Source organism: Electrona antarctica, assembly GCF_951216825.1.
Source record: "Electrona antarctica genome assembly, chromosome: 15".
In the NCBI taxonomy this organism is placed as follows: Eukaryota; Metazoa; Chordata; class Actinopteri; order Myctophiformes; family Myctophidae; genus Electrona; species Electrona antarctica.
The window spans coordinates 43,022,694-43,045,423 of NC_136796.1; the positions used below are offsets into that span (position 1 = coordinate 43,022,694).

At 43.8% G+C, this 22,730-nt stretch overlaps 1 protein-coding gene across 1 annotated transcript in view; it reads right to left on the reverse strand.

Moving 5' to 3' along the window:
• trappc9 (trafficking protein particle complex subunit 9) overlaps positions 1-22,730 on the reverse strand; it is a 493,006-nt gene that overhangs the window by 378,233 nt on the left and 92,043 nt on the right. The window contains 1 exon segment of the mRNA XM_079521861.1: positions 13,065-13,150. Coding sequence (XP_079377987.1) covers positions 13,065-13,150 — 86 coding nt within the window.

Here is a 22,730-nt window from a genome sequence, read left to right on the forward strand (position 1 = left end):
TCTCCCAGGGGGTCTAGCGCATTGTAACGGGGACAGACTCCATCTCCCAGGGGTCTAGCACATTGTAATGGGGACAGACTCCATCTCCCAGGGGTCTAGCACATTGTAACGGGGACAGACTCCACCTCCCAGAGGTCTATAGCGCATTGTAACAGGGACAGACTCCACCTCCCAGAGGTCTATAGCGCATTGTAACGGGGATAGACTCCATCTCCCAGGGGTCTAGCGCATTGTAACGGGGACAGACTCTATTTCCCAGGGGTCTAGCGCATTGTAACGGGGACAGACTCCATCTCCATCTCCCAGGGGTCTATAGCGCATTGTAACACGGAAAGACTTCATCTCCCAAGGGGCTATAGCGCATTGTAACGGGGACAGACTCCATCTCCATCTCCCAGGGGTCTATAGCACATTGTAACGGGGACAGACTCCATCTCCCAGGGGTCTATAGCGCATTGTAACGGGGACAGACTCCATCTCCCAGAGGTCTATAGCGCATTGTAACGGGGACAGACTCCATCTCCCAGAGGTCTATAGCGCATTGTAACGGGGACAGACTCCATCTCCCAGAGGTCTATAGCGCATTGTAACGGGGACAGACTCCATCTCCCAGCGGTCTAGCGCATTGTAACGGGGACAGACTCCATCTCCCAGCGGTCTAGCGCATTGTAACGGGGACAGACTCTATTTCCCAGGAGTCTAGCACATTGTCTACTCAAATCTACACGTACGCAACAGCTCTTACAATGTGAGATGTCTTTTTTTGTTGAATGAAAGGAAGGATGGATGGATGGATGAGGGCTTCAACTAACGGTTATTTCCTTAGCTATTATATTATTGAATATGTTTGATTTGAATCAATTTGTGTCATTAATAACCACTTTCCAAAAAATAAAAACATAAAAAAAATAATAACAATTGTTTTTTGTGTTCACGGCAGGCAGTTCCAATATAAATGACTATGGCCCGTGTGTGTACGACCACTAGTTTTACATGAACATTTCTAGCATTTCTATAGTACAGTCCAGCCTATTATATCCTAGTACAGCCATGGCTGGCAGACAGACTACTATAGTCCTGCCCAGTGGGAGTATAGACTATAGCCTACTATACTATAATGCAGACAGACAGACAGACAGACAGACAGACAGACAGACAGACAGACAGACAGACAGACAGACAGACAGACAGACAGACAGACAGACAGACAGACAGACAGACAGACAGACAGACGGACGTCAAAAGGAATGTGATTTCAGCCGGCTGTGAAAATAAAACATGGAAGCAAATGCAGCACTTTGAACAGAGAATCAATAAGACACAAAGCAGAGCTGTGTATTACAGCAGATGTCGTGTGGAGAGACTGAGAAGAAGTGTTTCTGTACTGCAGCAGGGTCACCTTGACCACACGGGGATGGGAAAGTGTTCTGTGTGTGTGTGTGTGTGTGTGTGTGTGTGTGTGTGTGTGCGCGCACGTGTGCGTGCGTGCGTTTCTTTGGCATGCGTGCGTGTGTGGGTCACTGTACGTGTGAGGACCAGATGTCCCCACGAGTACAGTAGAATTTGATAAAGGGACTTTGTGAGGGACAATCATTTATTCCTGGTCCTCACAAGAGAAACGGTTGTTTTATGGTTGAAAGAAATTATTAAGGGACCCTGAAAAACAAGTCTTCTGGTGGTCCCCGGAAAGAAAAACAATTTCAGATGGCGATCCATCATTTAGGAGGTGGAGCCTTCCGATTTAGAGGTTTAGGAATCGAGGTTGGAGTTATGCCTGGAGCCAGATCCACCACCGCTAAGTTCAAACTTAGCCTAGTTATAGCTTAAATGGATAATGGATTTAAGTAGGGATGTGCTGATGAGACGTTTTGGCCGATATCGATATCCGATATAATTAATTGCTGTTATGGCCGATAACTGATATTACCGATGTCGATATGATCTCATTCTGTATTGAAAAATACATGTACTGTAACAGCGTATCTGCACTGCAGGCTTAGACAAGTCAGATTTAACTTAAATACCTTTATATTTATATTGTGAGCTTGTAGATCTGTTCAAGTTTGTTTATCTGTAAAGACAGACCGATTAGTCGGACCGATCCGATGGATTAATCAAACCGATGCCGATTAATCTAAAAAACAACTAAAATCGGCCGATACCGACGTGTTTGCCGATTAATCTCCCGTCACTCATTTTAAGTCAACTGGCTACAGAAAAATTGCAATAATAAAATTGGCGGCCTGGGCCGTGGCTCAGCGGTCCAGGCACCTTGGCCGGTAGTCCAAGTCTGGCAGTGTGCCGCGGGTTCGACTCCCGATCCCGACGGCCTTTACTGCATGTCACTCCCCCACTCTCTCCCCCATTTCCTGTCAGCCTTCCAGTCTGTCCCTCTATAAAAATAAATAAAATGAAGGCAAAAGCCGCACAAAAAATAAAATAAAATAATAATAATAATACAATTGGCATCCTAAAATGTAGATGTCCTCAGACGTACAGTATGTATAAATATAAGTGCTGCATGCGTGCAGGAGGATGCAGCAGATGTGGCGGGTTACGTGCGGTGGATAGATGATGATATGATGATATCCCCGTCCCAACAACAGGCCCTCTGTGTGGGGCACAGATGAGCTCTTGGCAGCCTGTGCATTAACCCATTTTGACCTGGGAACGATTCTACAAATGTCTTCTAAACCATGACAGTTTTCTGAAAAACCCATGTTTCTATGTCAGTCGTTCTCAAACATTTTCATGTCAAGGACCCCCAAAAATATATCTATTTGGCCACCGACCCCCATCTGAAGATATGTAGTTCCAGGGAATCCTCCCAGAAGCAAAGATTTGAGTTAAAAATGTTCTCTCCGAAAGAATATATTCAAAGATTTGCGCCACATTTTCACGATTTTTCAAAAATAGCAGATCTACAAGCTCATAGCACTGCGCAAAAAGCTTGGAATACGGATGTGTATATTACAGGAAACTCCCGGTAAACTTTCCAACAAACTCCCGTAAACTCCCGAATTGTACCATCACACCCGTATATTACCGTATATTAACTGTATATGCTGCTAAACTTGAGGTTTACTGGCAAAATACCGGTCCCGTAATTACCCGTTAACTCCTCTTTTCACGCAGTGTAGCGCGGCACCGAGTGGCGTGCTATGAGCTTGTAGATCTGCCATTTGTCAATAGCTAAAGTATAACATAATGCTTAAAACACCAAAAGGGGGTTCCCACCCAAAATGGGTTAAGTGCGGCGGGGTGCGGGTCGCGGCTGAAGAGTCATCGGTGCCACTTCTCACGAGCAGCCCTCGCTACAAAACCACCTGAGGTTGACCAGCTGCCTGCCACAGAGTGACCTAGGGGGGGGGGGGGGGATCATAACCTCCATCTGTACCGTGATCAATCCAACCGCAGGTGGGGAAGGAGTTAACGACATGTCCCATCGAGTGTATATGTGCTGGATGTGTGCGTTTCATTGGCGTGCTGGGGGTATGTGTGTGTGTTTCAGCAAAGCAAATTATTTGCTTAAGGTGATTTTTACGGAGTAGTAGGGAAAGAAAGAAAGAAAGAAAGAAAGAAAGAAAGAAAGAAAGAAATGGAACATGCTCAAACCTTAGAGTATATATGAATAGAGACGGCACCCGGTGGAAACCCTGAGGCGCAATGGACATAGTGGCCGAATTTGGTATTGCAGTGTGGGCCAAACACATGAACGCGCTGGTCCGCTGACTATCATTGCGCACGTTCATGATGCAGGTTTCAGTGCAAGTTTCAGTGCAATGGCAGCGCGTTCATGTGTTTGGCCCAATCAATCCCAGAATGCACTCTGTTCCTACAAGGAAGGAGGAGTGAAATCGCCTCATGCGCTTTTGAGCAACTTAATGCAAGTGGATGGGAGGAGAACTCGGGTGACGTCTCTATTCATATATACTCTAAGGCTCAAACACACATTACAGCTGTCACTCGATCCTGTAGGTTTACACTCTATAACATACAGACAACAGTCTTGTCAAAACGTGACTGTTGCAAGTCCCTCCTTACTGGCCTACCGGCATGTGCACTTAAGCCTCTCCAACTGATCCAAACTGCCGCAGCTCCAAACCAGCCAAAATTCTCCCCCCTTCTCCGCTCCACCAAAGGTACATGGCTCCCCGATATCTTGCAAATCCGATCGAACCCTGCAAACCCTCCCGCGCACTCAGATCAGCCAACGCAGGGAATCTGGAAGTACCTTCACTAAAAACGCCGGGACAACGCTCCACACGTCCCACACGTCCAAAACTATATGGAATGCACTTCCCATTACAATCAGAACTGCAACCTCACTCCCAACCTTCCTAGCCTGGTATCCAGCCTGCTTCGCTACGTTCGGCGGATTTTTTTTTCTCTCTTCGCTTATCAGTCTGGAAAGCCTCCCATTGGGAGGTTTTGCAGAACTACACTAGAACTACATATGTTACGTAGTCAACGTCGTTGCTGATTGGATGTTGTTCCAACGAATGAGAGTAGCGTTAGGCAACCTACGTCATCAGCCAGCGCCACCCTCCATGCTTTTCTGTCTGCAGTAGCTGCGCTTTGCTATGACGTCTCACTGGTGCTTTGTCCCCCCCCGCACCACAGACCAATCAGAAGCCACGTTAGGTTTCGAAGCTTTTGGCATGTCCCGCCTCCCTTGGAGATAGGAGGCTTTCCAGACTGATAAGCGAAGAGAGAAAAAAAAATCCGCCGAACGTAGCGAAGCAGGCTGGATACCAGGCTACAACCTTCCGCCGTAGTCTGAAAACCCACCTCTTCAGACTACATCATGGCCCGTAGCACTTGCCCTAACCCCGACATGTTTATGTAGACTTAGATAGCATTTTATGTGGACTTAGATAGCATTTTATGTAGACTTATAGCATTTTATGTAGACTTATAGCATTTTATGTAGACTTATAGCATTTTTATGTAGACTTAGCACTATAAAGTATACATGCATAGTTCCATTATATAGATATTCCACTGTTACGATAGCTTACGTATTATTCATGATAACTACTTTTTGTGATGTGTTTTGTTCTTGCTTAATGTAGGTCGCTCTGGATTAAGAGTGTCTGCTAAATGCCTAAATTGTAAAGTGTACCGGGGCACCCCAATAGTACCATTATTTACCAAGAACACCCTACTCTTAAGTTCTCAAAGTTAAAAACCTGTCTGTTAATAACAGTCTTTTATTGAGTTTGTTTTTTTCTTTTTTCCACCGTCTATATCATTCTTTCCAGTGTAATTCTACTTACTTACATCATCGATGGGGAATCCAAGCTAATCAAAACTGCAAAAAAATCTAAATATATATATTTTTAAATCTTCCCATTTAGGCCTGAGGCCGAGTCTAGAAACGCCTCTAAATCCTGACCTAAGTTTTCTGAAAAACTGCATTTATATACTGTAGCAGCATCATTTTTATTTTACATTTTTGAATACTGTACATACTGTACAGAACCCCAAAATGGGTTCCCGGCCTAAGGGGGTAAAACACCAAAAGGGGTTCCGGCCCAGAATGGGTTAAAAAAATCTGCCCACAGCCCTCCTATGAGACACAGACAGAGTAGAAAGCAACGGTGGTATTTTATCATCAACATTAGTGAGGACCAATTATATGAAGATAGGTTGAAAAGTGGTGAAATGGTCCTTTAATTATCATGTTTGTTGTTTTAAAAAAAACTTTTATAATGTGTCTTAATGCTTAATGTTCTATATAAAAAGCACTTTAGTTTGAACTGCCTCGTTGCTGAAAACTCGACCTTGCTTTCGGTACCTCTCTTCTTTTATGCACAAATACAGAAACAAACGCACAGGCGCGCCGACCGTTTATGCAGATTATCGCTAGTTGGAACACGTTCAACATTTCAGGTCAGTTGCCACCAACAAACACCAGCGTGTGCAGTGAGAGCATAATAGTTATGGTACATTACACGGCACGCTCAGTTCTCACCACCGAATGGCAGCGTGTGCAGTGAGAGCATAATAAGTATGGTACACGGCACGCTCAGTTCTCACCACCGAATGGCAACGTGTGCAGTGAGAGCATAATAGTTATGGTACGGTACACGGCACGCTCAGTTCTCACCACCGAACGCCAGCGTGTGCAGAGAGCATAATAGTTATGATACATTACACGGCACGCTCAGTTCTCACCACCGAATGGCAACGTGTGCAGTGAGAGCATAATAGTTATGGTACGGTACACGGCACGCTCAGTTCTCACCACCGAATGGCAACGTGTGCAGTGAGAGCATAATAGTTATGGTACGGTACACGGCACGCTCAGTTCTCACCACCGAATGGCAACGTGTGCAGTGAGAGCATAATAGTTATGGTACATTACACGGCACGCTCAGTTCTCACCACCGAATGGCAACGTGTGCAGTGAGAGCATCATAGTTATGGTACATTACACGGCACGCTCAGTTCTCACCACCGAATGGCAACGTGTGCAGTGAAAGCATACATACTACTACCAACGTGCAGCTGAATCACACCGCCAGTCCCCCACACCTGTCATAGTACATTTTGGTCCCCACCCTTCTATTAAGCCATTCTGGGCGGGAACCACTTTTGGCGTTACGTTATGCTTTAGCTATTGAAAAATAGCAGACCTACAAGCTCATAGCGCGCCACCGAGTGGCGCGCTACGAGCTTGTAGGTCTGCTATTTTTGAAAAAAATCGAAGAACGACTGACATAGAAACATAGCTTTTTCAGAAAACTGTCAGGATGTAGAAGACATTTTTTTAGAATCTGATCTCAGGTCAAAATGGGTTAATATAATGGCCTGCACACAAAACCTGCACAGCCATGTGCTCTCAGGCTACCTAATAATTAAAAGGCGACATCAGCTGTTGGCAGGTGGTACATTTGTGCCTCTGGAATTACAGCACCTGATTTCTCCCCCTCCCTCTCGCTCAATCCCACTTATTTAGTCATATTTATTTGTGTCCATTTCGCTGCTGCCCCCCAAATCACTGCATTCATGATAAACAAACGCACAAGTCGGCACAAGGAAGCAATGCAGTTTCATTCATACACCGTTCACATTTGTGAACATGAAAGAGTGGTTGGTCTCGGGTTTTTTTGTTGCTGTGCGACGTGTGCGTGTGATTGGGTTTTTGTTTACTTGAGTGCTTGAGAGCCAGAGAGCGCGCGTGAGAGAGAGACAGCGTGTGTGCGTGCGTGCGTGCGCGGGCACACAGGCTCCCTGGACACCTGCATGTGCCTGCCTGCCTGCCTGCCTGCCTGCGCATGCGCGCGCGCATGAGTGCGTGCGCGCAGAGGAGGAGCGGGTTGTGATGTAACACAAGGACTGTCTAAAGAGGACGAGACGCGAAGACCGTACGGGCGACGCCATGTTGCTCCATGGTGCTCCATGGAAGGAAAGACACATGCGCAGTTGAGACCAAGGAAGCTGAACGCGGAAGTGTTGGCTGCATATAGCCCACTGCGCATGTTTCTTTCCTTCCATGGAGCACCATGGAGCGACATGGCGTCGCCCGTACGACGCCATGTTGTCTTCGCGTCTCGTCCTCTTTAGACAGTCCTTGATGTAACACAGGAAGGAAGAGGTGTAAAACAGAGGAACACCGGGTGGTTCTATACAGTAGTTGAAAGGTGTACTCGACTTGCCTTAACCCATTTAGACCTGGGAACGATTCTACGAATGTCTTCCAAATCCTGACAGTTTTCTGAAAAACCCCATGTTTCTATGTGTCAGTGCTGCTCTGCTCAAACATGTTCATGTCAAGGACCCCCCACGATTATATGTAATTGGCCGCGGACCCCCCATCTGAAAATGTGTTGTTCCAGGGACACCCCAGAAGCAAAGATTTGAGTTAATAGTAGGGGAGCCTATCAATCAAATTTTGATGCCCGTGATTTTGGAATGTTAATTTTTGGAGACAGGTATATCTTGATTCTTGGGGTTACCAGAATGCCAAAAAAACATGTCTCCAATTTTTTATGTCAGGTTTAGCATGTTTAATTAGCATAATTAGCTAATAAATTGTCAAAAACGGAAATGGCAATAACTTTGCTTCTAGGTAACTTATAAAGGTGATCTAAGAGTCTGAGTCCATGTTTGTGATGTCCAGATATTCATCTGTTACCATTGTGAAGTCATACAACCTTTCCTAATTAGCATAATTGCCATACATTATGCAAAAACGAGGTGAACATCAGAAAATTGCTGCATGTTTTACTTTTAGTCAACTTTGAAAGCTTCTCACAGACTTCAAGTGTATGTTTACAACTCCAGGAATAATTATCATCCTATGAATAAATCATGCAACCTTTTGTCTATGTAATAATTATGTAATAATCACACCAAAACCAGAAATAGCTGTATTTCTTTGCTTTAAGTTAATTAATACGCATGATCTTACAGACAGTGTAAGTCTGTTTGCATGTCTAGAAAATATTAGAAGCGACCTCGCACTAAAGGGCTGGGCGAGTGCTGGTGCTTTGGAATGGGGGGTCAGATCAACATATCTGCCTGGGTCATGACAGACTGCTGGGCGAGTGCTGGTGCTTTGGCATGGGGGGTCAGATCAACATATGGAATGTATTCTGAACTGGCCATATATGGAGCGTGTCTTAAGTGTACAGGGTTTGATGAGGTCAGATCAACATATGGAATGTCAGAACAGGTCAGCTCCATATAGAGATCTAATTTAATTTTCGGGCCTGTTGAGAACTAATAACTTTGGGGCAGGCCCGTCCATAATTTCCTAAAGGCGACCTGCAGTCGCAAGAAAGAACAATATGGGAAATGGTCACAGAATTATCAGATTGTTTATTCTAATATTTACAGAAAGTTTTGAAAATTGAAGGGTCTCCATCTTCGTCGTCATCGTCAATCCCCAACAGATGTGCCTTGCTTACCACACACCTCTAATCATCTGCCCCACACATGCACATCTCAGAGCAGTTCAAATTTTAGATCGACAAGAACAATGTGATATGCACTGTGATTTCTTGCAGACACATTTGATCAGTTGGGTAATGGTGGCTGGCCCGTGGGTATCCCGTGTTGTGACTGGCACCAGTTGAGCTCCCTCAGCCTCCCATCCATATTCAGTTGCTGGTGGCATCTGTGGGTTAGGTACGTGCTGCGTCAGAACTGAGCCTTTTTGTAGCTCATAGTATATACAGTAGCAACTGCAGATACCACCTCCACAGGACACCTGTTTAGACCTGGCCAACAGGTTAAATTCCCTGGAGCTGTCTGATCAGCTCCAGAGACGGCATGGAACCCTGGTAAGGCTGAAGTCCTCGTTTTACCCAGTGCCTGCACTACTGGCTCCAGCGATGATACGTTTTTTGTTCCCCACACCGGTGATGAAATAGATGTCCTTGCACAGCTGATGGTACCGTCGTATTGTAAGAACAAAGACATCAGTGTCAGGGGACTCAATGTAGAGCTGTGTTGCCCCTCTTCGGACAGCATCCAGGCTGTGCAGGATTATCCTTGTGTCAGCCTCTTCCTGTACGCTGTGGAGATGTTTTACATCGATAGAGTTTGAGTGGACAGCCTGCCTTGACGTGATTATAAAAACATTGGGTTTCACCTGGAAGTGTTGGAGGGCTTTCTTAGCAAGATAAGACAGTCAGCTCATCTTTGGTGCTGATACCTGACAAGAACTGTTTTTCTGACACTTCCCTATCGGTGTGTTGTCTTCCACATGATAAGTGGTAGGGGCCAGGGGCTTTCCACCCTGGCGTCGGTCAAATACTATATGGATCTCACTATGTTCTTTGGTCTTCCTGTCCAGTGTGGCTATGGAGTGGTCAGCTTACTGGGAACATGTCTTGATCCATGGTGGCTTTCCCATTGCCTGTACCAATGCCATTCCATCTATGACAGTTACACTCTTAGCTGGAAGGGTACAACTGTCAAAAAAGATTGAAGCATTTGTTTGCCAGCTGTACGAGCCCGGTACAAATCCTGTGGATGTTGATGAGCTCAGGTGGAGGTTATTCACAAAGAAACAATTAGAAGCCGAGAAGCTGCCACCTACACAAGCAGCATTAAATCAAGCCATTACCCATGCATATTATCAGGCAATGGTATGGGATCAGGACCACGTACCTAACCCACAGATGCCACCAGAAACTAAAAATGGATGGGAGGCTGAGGGAGATCAACTTGTGCCAGTCACAACACGGGATACCCACGGCCCAGCCACCATTACCCAACTGATAAAATGTGTCTGCAAGAAATCACAGTGCATATCACATTGTTCTTGTCGATCTCAAAATTTGAACTGCTCTGAGATGTGCATGTGTAGGGCCGATGATTAGAGGTGTGTGGTAATGTAAACAAGGCACATCTGTTGGGGATTGACGATGACGAAGACCCTTCAATTAAATGTGTTTTCAAAACTTTCTGTTAATATTAGAATAAAAATCATGTGATAATTCTGTGACCATTTCTCATATTGTTCTTTATTTTATGAGGGATATATATATATATATATATATATATATATATATATATATATATATATATATATATAAAGCTAATAATGGAAAGGTTGCATATCCTAGTTATGGAAAGAGAATATTTTCTAGACATGCAAACAGACTTACTGTCTGTAAGATCACATTTATTAATTAACTTAAAGCAACGAAATATAGCTATTTCTGGTTTTGGTGTGATTATTACATAATTATTACATAGACAAAAGGTTGCATGATTTATTCATAGGATGATAATTATTCCTGGAGTTGTAAACATACACATGGAGTCTGTGAGAAGCTTTCAAAGTTGACTAAAAGTAAAACATGCAGCAATTTGCTGATGTTCACCTCGTTTTTGCATAATTTATGGGAATTATGCTAATTAGGAAAGCTTGTATGACTTCACAATGGTAACAGATGCATTTCTGGACATCACAAACATGGACTCAGACTCTTAGATCACCTTTATAAGTTACCTAGAAGCAAAGTTATTGCCATTTCCGTTTTTGACAATTTATTAGCTAATTATGCTAATTAAACATGCTAAACCTGACATAACAAATTGGAGACATGTTTTTTTGGCATTCTGGTAACCCCAAGAATCAAGATATACCTGTCTCCAAAAATTAACATTCCAAAATCACGGAAAGTGATAGGCTCCCCTACTATAAAAAACGAATATATATTCGCACTACATTTGCACTACATTTTCACGATTTTTCAAAAATAGCAGACCTACAAGTTAATAGCGTGGCACTCGGTGCCGCGCTATGAGCTTGTAGATCTGCTATTTTTCAACAGCTAAAGCATACAAGTAAGACGCGTAAACGCGGGAAGCGAACGAAGCTGTTGTGGCAGTCTGACACACACACACACACACACAGAGACCTCTGTATCTTCCAATTGCAGTTGCCCTCTGGTGGCGGGCGGGTGGTGTTACAGCGTGACACACAGACAGACTGACACACAGACAGACTGACACACAGACAGACAGACAGACATGTTTGGCCAGCTTCTATAGTTAGTGCTCACTTCGTTCGCAAACATAATGCTTAAAACACCAAAAGGGGTTCCCTTCCCGCTCCCAAAACGGGTTAAAAGGTTGTCGTCACTAAGCAGCTATTAAACAATCTAGTTATATTGGTCTCCCTGGTGTCTAATGGATTCTTTTGCGACTTGCTTTTTTTTTTACACCGAGACAGAGAGAAACGTGAATGGGCTCTCACCTTAATAAAGGAGCTATCTGGGTCTGGGGCAAAGTGGCGTGTGGAACAATAAAATGTAATGGTACCACAGGGGGTTTGCTACACAAGTGTGGTTGTGTTTTTTAAAGTCCGTAGTAAAAGGACAGCAGCTTGTTTTCCCCAGCATGTCCTCGACCTATACGATCATTACTGTATTATAAGTGTCCGAAGAAAAGCTTTTAGGGAGCGTAATTGGGTAATCAAGGATAACGGCCAAAGCATTATCACTTGGTCTGTTTCGATTCTGGTGCTGCTGACGGAAGGTTGATGTTCTGGAGGTCGACGGTGTCTTCTAATGGTTAATGTATCCTTTGCTGCACAGCCAGTGTCGCTCATCTAAAATAGCACAATCTACTGTAACTCAGTGTTGTTTTTGGCAGCAAATTTTTGTTTTAGTCATAGTCTCTTGAATAGTTTATTTAGTTTTAGTCACATTTTAGTCACCTGGAATGTTTTAGTGTTAAGTCTAGTTTTAGTCGACCAAATACCATGAGATTTTAGTCCACTAAATCTACAGTTGATTTAGTCGAACAAAATGTATTTTGGCGGGCCTTGATGCCGTCGTAATGACTGTTTTTACACTTTTTTTCCACATTTTCAGCATGCAACTAATTGTAAATTGACTTCTACTGGATCTCTTGTCCACTAGTCCCTTCCTAACATTTTAGTCTAGTTTTTATTTGTTGACGAAATTGTCGATATATTTAGTCTTATAGTTTTAGTCGTCATAGCTTAGTTTTTATTTAGTTTCCATTTAGTTTTTGTCAGTGGAAAAAGGTAGTCGACGAGCATTTTTCGTCTTAGTTTTAGTCGACGAAAACAACACTGCTCAGTGGACTATACTGTAGCAGTTTGGCTATTCTCCGGCAGGCAATAAGCCTATCTCACAGAATTTCCCCGCCCCCCTTAATACGCCCCCTTTCGGGGTTAGTGGTGATAGCGTGACGTCACTCCATAGACGCTACCATGTTAACAGAGGTAATTTAAGAAGTCTACAACTTTTGTTTTCTCAAGGTAAGGTTTGTTCTATCTGTTCGAGCTGATTTACCATCTTGTTTGCTTCATAATAATATTGGTCTGTCACATTTTTACATTAGAAAATGTACTTAGATTCTCCAGAGAAAAAAACGTGTAAATGCTAATGTTAAAGACACCACTATTTACCGGAAGTGGGTGTGGAAAGCGGGCTGTGAGATAGGCCTATGAGATATAAATAAGGCTCTGATAAGGTTTTATAAAGAAAAGATGTACCGCACAGCCCAAATTCCACGGGATAAACGCTGGATATTCGGGTGTTAGGATGATTTCAGAACATAACACTGACCATGTTCTCCACGCGTAGCTCAAAGGGCATGGGGTTGTAGACCATCAGCTGGACCTCACAGACGTCTCCCTGAACCCACTGGAACTCTGGGGGAAAAAAGGGAAGGGAGTGATATCATCAGGGCATTAGAAGAAAACGTTACAGTCATTACCACCAGTTTGAACTTAATGAGCTTAGGGGAGTAAAGCATGACATTAGACTTTGCTGCAGTAATTCATAAATGGATACATTTAACCCATTTAGGCCTGACGTCGAAATTTAAAAAAAAATCTTCTAAATCCTCCAGTTTTCTGAAATAAATATTTTCACGATTTTTCAAAAATGGCAGACCTACAAGCTCGTAGCGCGCCACTCGGTGGCGCGCTATGAGCTTGTAGATCTGCTATTTTTCAATAGCTAAATTACAACATAATGTTTAAAACACCAAAAGGGGTTCCCGCCCCAAAATGGGTTAACAGTGGTGTGTGCTTGGGGCTATGTAACTTCAAAGAGACAAAAAAATATATATATATAAAATAATGTAGATTTTAGCACATTAAGTGGGTGAATCATTTAGAACCAAACCGTTTGTGTTTAGTCAAATGGTGAATTAATTAGCGTATGCCTTAAGCCCGACCACTTCATGTGCCGACTTTGCTAATAAAGCATCAGACGTTAAATTGTGTGCAAATCCCCATTAAGCATTTCCTGTATTTTAACCAGTTCCATTAACCCCTTTTGACCCGAGGACAATTCTACAAATGTCTTCTAAATCAGACAGTTTTCTGAAAAACCCATGTTTCTATGTCGGTGATTGTCAAACTATTTCATGTCAAGGACCCCCAAAAATTATCTGTATTTGGCTGCCGACCCCCCATCTGAAACTATGTTGTTCCAGGGAACCCCCATGAAGCAAATATTTGAGTTAAAAATTTTCTGAAAGAATATATATTCCAAATATGCGCCACATTTTCACGATTTTTCAAAAATAGCAGACCTACAAGATCGTGTAGAGCTTGTAGATCTGCTATTTTTCAATAGCTAAAGTATAACATAATGCTTAAAACACCAAAAGAGGTTCCCGCCCAGAATGGGTTAAACTAAAGACAACACGATTTGATACAGGCAAGTAAAAAGAAAAAAAGCTACTGTCAGGATCCATCTCACAAGATTACCATTCAGAGTCAACTCATGCGGGGTTGATGTGATGAGCAGTACATATAGCTGAGGTTTTGGAGAGTCTTACTGTGTGATCTCAGGCTCCAAGTCGAGGGTCTACAGTATGGATATAGCGTCTAAGCCACACATATTTCATGTTTCTCTTATACTAGAACATGGGATATTCGCAGGAAAGCCCTCGAGCTTTGGTTTTGGTCTACTGTAAATTAAACTGGGGCCCTAAAGGCAGCAGCAGCCTAAGCCTACTTGGGTCTTTATATGAAGCACTACTTTTCCATGGAAAATCCCGCAGGGCCTGCGTGGGGTAATTTGCACAGCCCTGTTTCCATGTCAGGTTCTATGAATCATGGGAATGGTATATTGAAAAGATTTAAGTAGCGAGAATCCATTTGGGTCCTACTCTATCTCTTTGAAACGTAACGTTCACCTCCACACGGTCCATTTGGAGAGTATATTGCCAGAAATGGATATTTTTTTTACAGAGAAGCGCTTGAAAATATGCACGTTGGCCAAAGAGATTTACGAAGAGCGAACTGTGCGACCGGGGTACCGTGGGAAATTAAAAGACAGTTCTAATGAAAGGTAATAACGTCAATGTCTGCAAAAGCGCCACTCACGCCCTCATCAGGTCTGCCTCAGAGGTGTGCTCTCATAGCATTGGGCCAATTAAAATGTGAAATGTGTCACGGAAATGATACGACGAAATGAAATGAAATGAAAAAGGTGAAGTGTTGCGAATCGTGTTTCCGTGACCCTCTCCCTCAGTCCAAACTCCTCAGGTGGCCCCACGGTGGCCCCATCAGCCTCCGTCACATTGAAGCCTCCACATTAAAAACGCCATCTGGAGATGCTTCGAGTCAAAGTGTCAGCTGCGTGGGGAGCTCAGCGCCGCGCCGAGTCCAGCGTTCAGATAACTAAAAGGCTGTGTCATTTCGTAGAACGTCTCACGATGCTCGACGCGCGGGGTCATCTCTCTGGAAGCAGAGAAAGAACTGCTGCTGCGGTGGGCCGTCTTAGACGGCCCACCGCGGTCCCGTCGCTAGTCGCGGTAGATTTAATCATCCCTCCCGTTGTTGTCGAACGGCTCTATTGTGTTTTGGCTACATTTAGCTGCTACAGCCACATCCGGGATAACATCCGGTCCGTCGGTAAAAGTGCTCCGCTGCTATAAATCGCCGGGCGCTCTGATTAACCCCCGGGAAATCGGAGTGTTAACTCACTGGTTTCAGTTTAACTCAGAAGAAGTACAGCACAAAGGGAACCAAATGGACCCATAAGGGTCCATTTGGTTCTATTTGCCGCTGCCAAAGGTTCTGAAGGAAGATGCTGTAGAACTCTGGGCAACGGTAATCTTGTATAGTGAATAATGCATGCTCGCTGTGCCGTGGCTCGGGGCGATGACGCATAAAACATGCATGTGAAACAGAGCGACCCCAGAGCCGTAATGAAGGCAGTCAAACACGACCAAAGCCCCCTGCTTTTCAACTCATTCAGCATTAAGCCATTTTGGGCGGGAACCCCTTTTGGTGTTAGCATTATGCTGTTAGCATTATGTTATGCTATGTAGACAGCACAATAATTGCATTGTATGTAGTCATAGCACTTCATAGTATATATGTACAGCATAGTATAGCATATATGTATAGTTTATATGTATAGTGTCATTATATAGATATGTTATAGTTACGTTCTTAGCTTACGCATGTTTCTTGATAAATGCATTTTACATGTGTGATGTATTCCCATGTTTTTGTTCTTGCTTAATGTAAGTCGCTCTGGATTAAGAGCATCTGCTAAATGCCTAAATTGTAAATTGTAAATTGTATGCTTTAGCTATTGAAAAATAGCAGATCTACATGCTCATAGCGCGAGCTTGTAGATCTGCTATTTTTGAAAAATCGAAGAACGGCTGACGTAGAAACATAGCTTTTTCAGAAAACTGTCAGGATGTAGAAGACATTTTTTATTATCTGATCTCAGGTCAGAATGGGTTAAGCCGAAGCTTCCAAATTCCTCTCTCAACTTTCATTTATTCATTGGTTCATTCACGGGAACTGAGGAATGAGAAAACAGTGAGCTAAGACTCGAGGCGTGAATGAAAATAAGACGGGGGTGTAATAACAGCGTGGCTTCCGTGTGGATTCCTGACTCCATGTGGCCACTATAGTCTGTTAGGCGACTCATCTATGACGTATCTGTGACATAATTCATTCAGAATAATAACTCCCTGTGGGCAGATTTCACTTTTGTTTTCCTCCCTTCCTGATCCGACCATAATATTGTCTTTCAGGCCTGGGCCATGGCTCAGTGGTCCAGGCACCTTGGCTGGTAATCCAGTCTGGCAGTCAGTGTGCCGCGGGTTCGACTCCCGATCCCGACGGCCTTTACTGCATGTCTTCCCCCCATCTCTCTAACCATTTCCTGTCAACCTACTGTCTGTCCCTCCATAAAAAATATAAAATAAAGGCGAAAACCACAAAAAAATTAAACGTAAGAAAATATATATATATTGACTTTCAAATTAAAGTGAAATATTTCCAATTAGCCCCGGACTATAACACACTCTCACAGGCCCATTTATGGATACTGTAGCTCGCCCGCTACAGAGTAGCGCACGCTGCAACAATGTATCGTACTTAGCCATTTGCCTCACGTTATATATGTGACAAACAACCACGGATGTGAGCGACACGTCAAGTCTCAGACAGCGATGCATTATTGTCTCCACCAGGCCGAAGGCATGGGGAGAGAGTATGTTTTGCACTCCGTCCGTCCGTCCGTCCGTCCGTCCGTGTGTGTGTCCGTCCTTCCGTCTGTGAACAGCTAAACTCTGGCACTGTTAACCCGGTCGATGCCAAATTTTGCACACACACTCCCTGGATGCCAACGATGAACCTCTGCCCCCAAATTTCCAGAACGGCCTGTTATAGCGCCACCAGGAGGCCGCTTTGTGCAAAACAAGTTTTTGGACAGTACACCTACAGATTTTGTCCAAACATCACGCAAATTGGTACACAGTCTCTCTAGAGCCATTCAACTAAACGGGTCTTTCAGATTTCTCAGACTCCATCCTGATTGGCTAAGATTGGCTTCCAAAGTTCGCAGGAGTGCTCAGTTTCAAACAAAATGCTGCAAATCATGAACACATCGTGTGATTTCCGTGAAATTGTGCACGCACATTCCCACTAGGCCGAGGAATAAATGCCACATGAACATTTTCAACTCAGCCTCATGGTGGCGCTATAACTGGCCGAAAAGTGTTTTTACCTCTAATTGCACGGATCTGTGGATAACTTTGTATGCCAACTCCCTAGAGGCCAAGGAAAAACCTTTGCCTGGAATTTTTCACATCTGCTCTTTATAGCGCCGCCAGGAGGCCGACATATGTAAAACACATTTTCTAATATTACTCCTTCAGATTTTATCCAAATTTCACGCAAATCGGTACACATGCTCTTCATAGTCATGTGATCAAGACGGTTTTGTTTGATTTCTCATAATCCACCCTCATTGGCTACGATTGGCTTCTAAACTTTTCAGGAGTAGCCCGCTTTGTACAAATCGCCACAACTACTCAACGCAGCGTCCGATTGTGGTGAAACTGTACGTTGCATATTCCCACTAGGCTTTGGAAGAAATGCCACTTGACAGTTTTCAAATCAGCCTCATGGTGGCGCTACAACAGGCCAAGCCGCGTCACACACACACACACACACACACACACACACACACACACACACACACACACACACACACACACACACACACACACACACACACACACACACACACACACACACACACACACACACACACACACACACACACACACACACACACACACACTAAACATTTTGCCAAACATCACACACACACACTCCTATCTTCCTGGTGGAGACCTGTGCCCAGAAGGGCACTTTTTCTAGTTAAACAATGAGCTTCAATTGACGTAGAGCTCGGCCAATGGCGGTATAAGTGTTAACAGAGACACCGGTAAGCATGCTTAAAAACCCATAAGATACTGTAGCTTGAATGAATTTAAACATTCATGTACACAGTCATTTCACTGTTACCATTAGCATACTGTAGCACACCATTACTCGACTGATAAACTAGCCATAATAGCCTAGCCTGGTTAACCCATTTTGGGCGGGAAGCCCTTTTGGTGTTAGCATTATGTTATACTTTAGCTATTGAAAAATAGCAGATCTACAAGCTCACAGCGCGCCACCGAGTGGCGCGCTACGAGCTTGTAGGTCTGCCATTTTTGAAAAATCGAAGAACGACTGACATAGAAACATAGCTTTTTCAGAAAACTGTCAGGATGTAGAAGACATTTTTAGAATCTGATCTCAGGTCAAAATGGGTTAAACCCTCCCGGTCGCGTGAATGCACATTTATCGCATGTCTTCTGCAGACCGGGTCTGGCGCCAAGCGCTGTGTGTAGGGCGTTTTGCAGAAAAACCACAAGGTGGAAGGAGCATATCAGCAGTCTGTACTCAGGGGCCCTGTGATTGACAGAAGATGATTGGCTCTTCACTTTTTCGGTTCCTGCAAAACGCCCATCTCACAGCAGCGCTCGGGGGCCCGGACAGAGTCTGCAGAAGGCACACGATAAAAGTGTGTTCTCGCGACCGGGGGATGGTTTTGCCAGGCTATAACAATAGCCAGGGTACATCGATAACAATTACACACATTCAGAAGATTCATAAACGAGCCGTTTTAGATTGCACACAAAAAAAGCGGAGGAATTATCATCATATCCCTCCGACGCGAAGGCTCCTGGTAGACTGATAGTTGGAGGCGATATTATAGGAAATGGAAATAAAATGGTAATGTTTCAGCCCCATTAACCCATTTAGACCTGACGTCGAAAATAAAATAAAAAAACGTTCGCCCTGAAAGAATATATATTCAAAGATTTGAATTTGAATTTTTAGGATTTTTCAAAAAATAGCAGACCTACAAGCTCATAGCGCGCCACCGAGTGGCGCGCTATGAGCTTGTAGATCTGCTATTTTTCAATAGCTAAAGTATAACATAATGCTTAGTTCAGAATGGGTTAACCCATTTAGACCTGAGAAGTGATTATACAAATGCCTTCTAAATCATGACAGTTTTCAGAAAAATGTTTCTATGTCAGTGGTGCACACCCTTTTTCATGTCAATGAACCCCAAGCATTATCTGTATTTGGCCGCCGACCCCCATCTGAAAATATGTTGACCCCCCCCCCCCCCCCAGAAGCAAAGATTTCAGTTAAAAACGTTCGCTCTGAAAGAAGAATATATTCAAAGTTTTGCGGCACATTTTCACGATTTTTTTTCAAAAATAGCTAAAGTATAACACAATGCTTAAAAAACCACCAAAAGGGGTTCCCGTCCAGAATGGGTTAACCACGTAATCAAAAAGGTAGCATACTTTAAATTGGCCAATTAGTTTGCTTTCCTCTCTCGGCAACTGCTTTCAAATGCTCGTGCGATCCCCACGCTCACCGCTGTGCAGAGTTACAGTTCATGGCACTTAGAGAAGATTGAAAACACAGCTGATGCCAACCACACCACACCACAACAGTCTTGCAACTGTAAAGGCCTATTCATAGTCTGGATTTTCGGTGGTGAGGTGACCACCGCTCCGGTGGTGAGCTGACCACCCGAGCTGAAATAACGTTGAGCGGTGGTGAGTAAAAACAGAGAGAAGGGCTGGAGCGGTGGCGGTGGTTTGCTCTTCACCGCGGCTCGCAACGTCATGTTGTAGTTCGGTGGTCACCTCACCACCGAAAATCCAGACTATGTATGAGCCTTAATAGAGCCCGACCGATGCCAGATTTATGGGTGCGACGATGCCAATGTGATTTTGGAGATCTGCGATTTTCTCTACTATATTTGTTCCCTCTAATTAAAGGAACATTTCACAAGCTGGAAGAAACTGCAGGCGCTCAATGTTAATAGTATTTGTGGTAGATAACGGTAGGACAATTTGCACCCTTTATGGCCAGAACAATTATGTAGTCTGTGTGTTTGACTATAGGGTTTGACTTGATTGCTGAACAATGACCATAATGCGTTGGTGCACTGCTCCTCCTTGTGGAGAGGGGGGGGGGGGGGGGGCTGTCTTACTGACACAACATGTAGTCCAAGAAGGAAGTGAGACCAAAATACTAAAATATTTAAAAACACATTACACACATAAAAACCCCAGGTTGGGGGTTATTGAAAAAATAAAAAATAAAAATGTAGGAAACAAAAAAAATAAAAGGGCATTTGTCGCGACCCATAAACACTGGGGTCCCGGCCCACTGTGTCCTAAAGAGACCACTGATTCCTGATGTTTTGACCATTATTTTTGTAAAGAAGTGCACAATCTTAAAAATCTATTTGAAAAACACTTAACTCATAGGCAAAACAGAATAAAAATAAATAAACAGAAATAGCCTTTTGATGGATACGAAATGCAATAAACTGTTTTTATTTTATGATCGGCCGTTGCCGGTATAGGACACCCTCCTTTGAGTCTCCGATTGGAAACACAGCTGGCCGTCAAATCACTGATTCAGCAATGCGTCAAAAACAAAACATCTCCATAGATTCAAGGCTTCGTGGGGTGTGTTAATTGATAGAAAAACTGCACACACAAGCTGCGTGCACCCTTGTTGTCCAGAAAACAACAACTAACGGCCAATCAACCTGAAACGCAACATAACATTTCGCAATGACTGACAAAATCTGCTCCATTTCCACTCTTTGCATCGTAACGCTGTGACATCTTATAGCCCAGGACGGACATTAATTATCTCCTCACTCCATATTATTATTAGACCTTAACCCATTCAGGCCTGACCTCGACATTTTAAAAAAAATCTTCTAAATCTTCCAGTTTTCTGAAATAAATATTTTCACGATTTTTCAAAAATAGCAGACCTACAAGCTCGTAGCGCGCCACTCGGTGGCGCGCTATGAGCTTGTAGATCTGCTATTTTTCAATAGCTAAATTATAACATAATGTTTAAAACACCAAAAGAGGTTCCCGCCCAAAATGGGTTAAACTGGTTGTATATCCCCGACTTGAGTTTGTCTGGAACACACTTGGAAGTTAATCTGTCGCTTAACAGAAGTTGTAACACGTGTGACAGTCGAGCGTTATTAAAAATGACTAGCAGTGTACAAAGGAACTGTCGGGTGTAGTGTGTCAGAGGAGTGGCGTTTGACAGTTACAGTAATTTCACTTGTCTAGGAGCAAGACGTAAGTTATTTGAACACCACCATCATCGTTGCTCTCCCCTCGCTTTGAAATACTAACATAATGCGCTATAAATTATGTAGAGTCTGACCCGCCAGGGCTGAAACACGTTATTCTCTAGGCCATTTTTTTTTATCCTTTATATTTAGGCCTGACGTCGAAATACAAAAAAACGTTCGCTCTGAAAGAATATATATTCAAAGATTTGTGCCGCATTTTCACGATTTTTCAAAAATAGCAGACCTACAAGCTCGTAGCGCGCCACTCGGTGGCGCGCTATGAGCTTGTAGATCTGCTATTTTTCAATAGCTAAAGCATAACATAATGCTTAGTTAAAACACCAAAAGGGGGTTCCCGCCCAGAATGGGTTATTTACACAGGGTAGTAGCTGAGCACAAGTGCTCATTTTCAGCAATGCCCTGCACATAGAAACACACAGACACACACATTAAAACCTGGGAGCTGACCAGTACAACCACAAGTCTGATACTGTTGGCCACTAAGCAGCTCCAGGGGGAGCAGTTGGGGGTTCAGTGCCTTGCTCGAGGGCACTTCAGCGGTGTTGTGTGAGTGATGACAATCACTTCCCCCACCCAGATTTGCCCAAGGGAGACTTGGAAATCAGTGGTGGAAAGTAACTAAGTACATCTACTTCATTATTATTTATGCCAGCTACATATACAGTATATTCGTACCCCCCCCCCCCCCGCTATGGAATGTTATCTGCCAGCTATATGTATATATTCGTACCTATATATTTTTACACCATATGAAGCGGTTTAGCTGAAAATCAGGTTTTAACATTGTTCCGGTTGCTAGGCAACGCCTCGGTCATCCCCAGGACCAGGATCTTTGCACACGGCCCCCATTTACCTCCAGTCAACGACCAAGGCTTGCACAGCTGCTTGTTTGTGTACATGCGCAAATAGCCGATCCACAAGCTCACAACAGCTTGTGAGTTTGTACATGGGGTCCAGGGCCAAATAAATATGAATTTGACCATTGACCAGAAAATGCTTTAAGAAAATGCTTTTAAGAACCACTGTTAATGGAAAAACCAATAGACATGTATGAGGCTTGACGTAAAAGGAGGTCGCCCAACACTCGCCCATCACCACAGGTTCGATTCCCGGCTGCAGTGCCTCCATTCTGGCCGGGTGCCTGCGCTACTTATTCCCTATAGTGGTTGTTCAGTGGCATCTGTTCACAAAAAGTGTCGAAATGGCGAGATGCGCGAAACTACAGTCACTACACACTGTCAGCGATTCGTG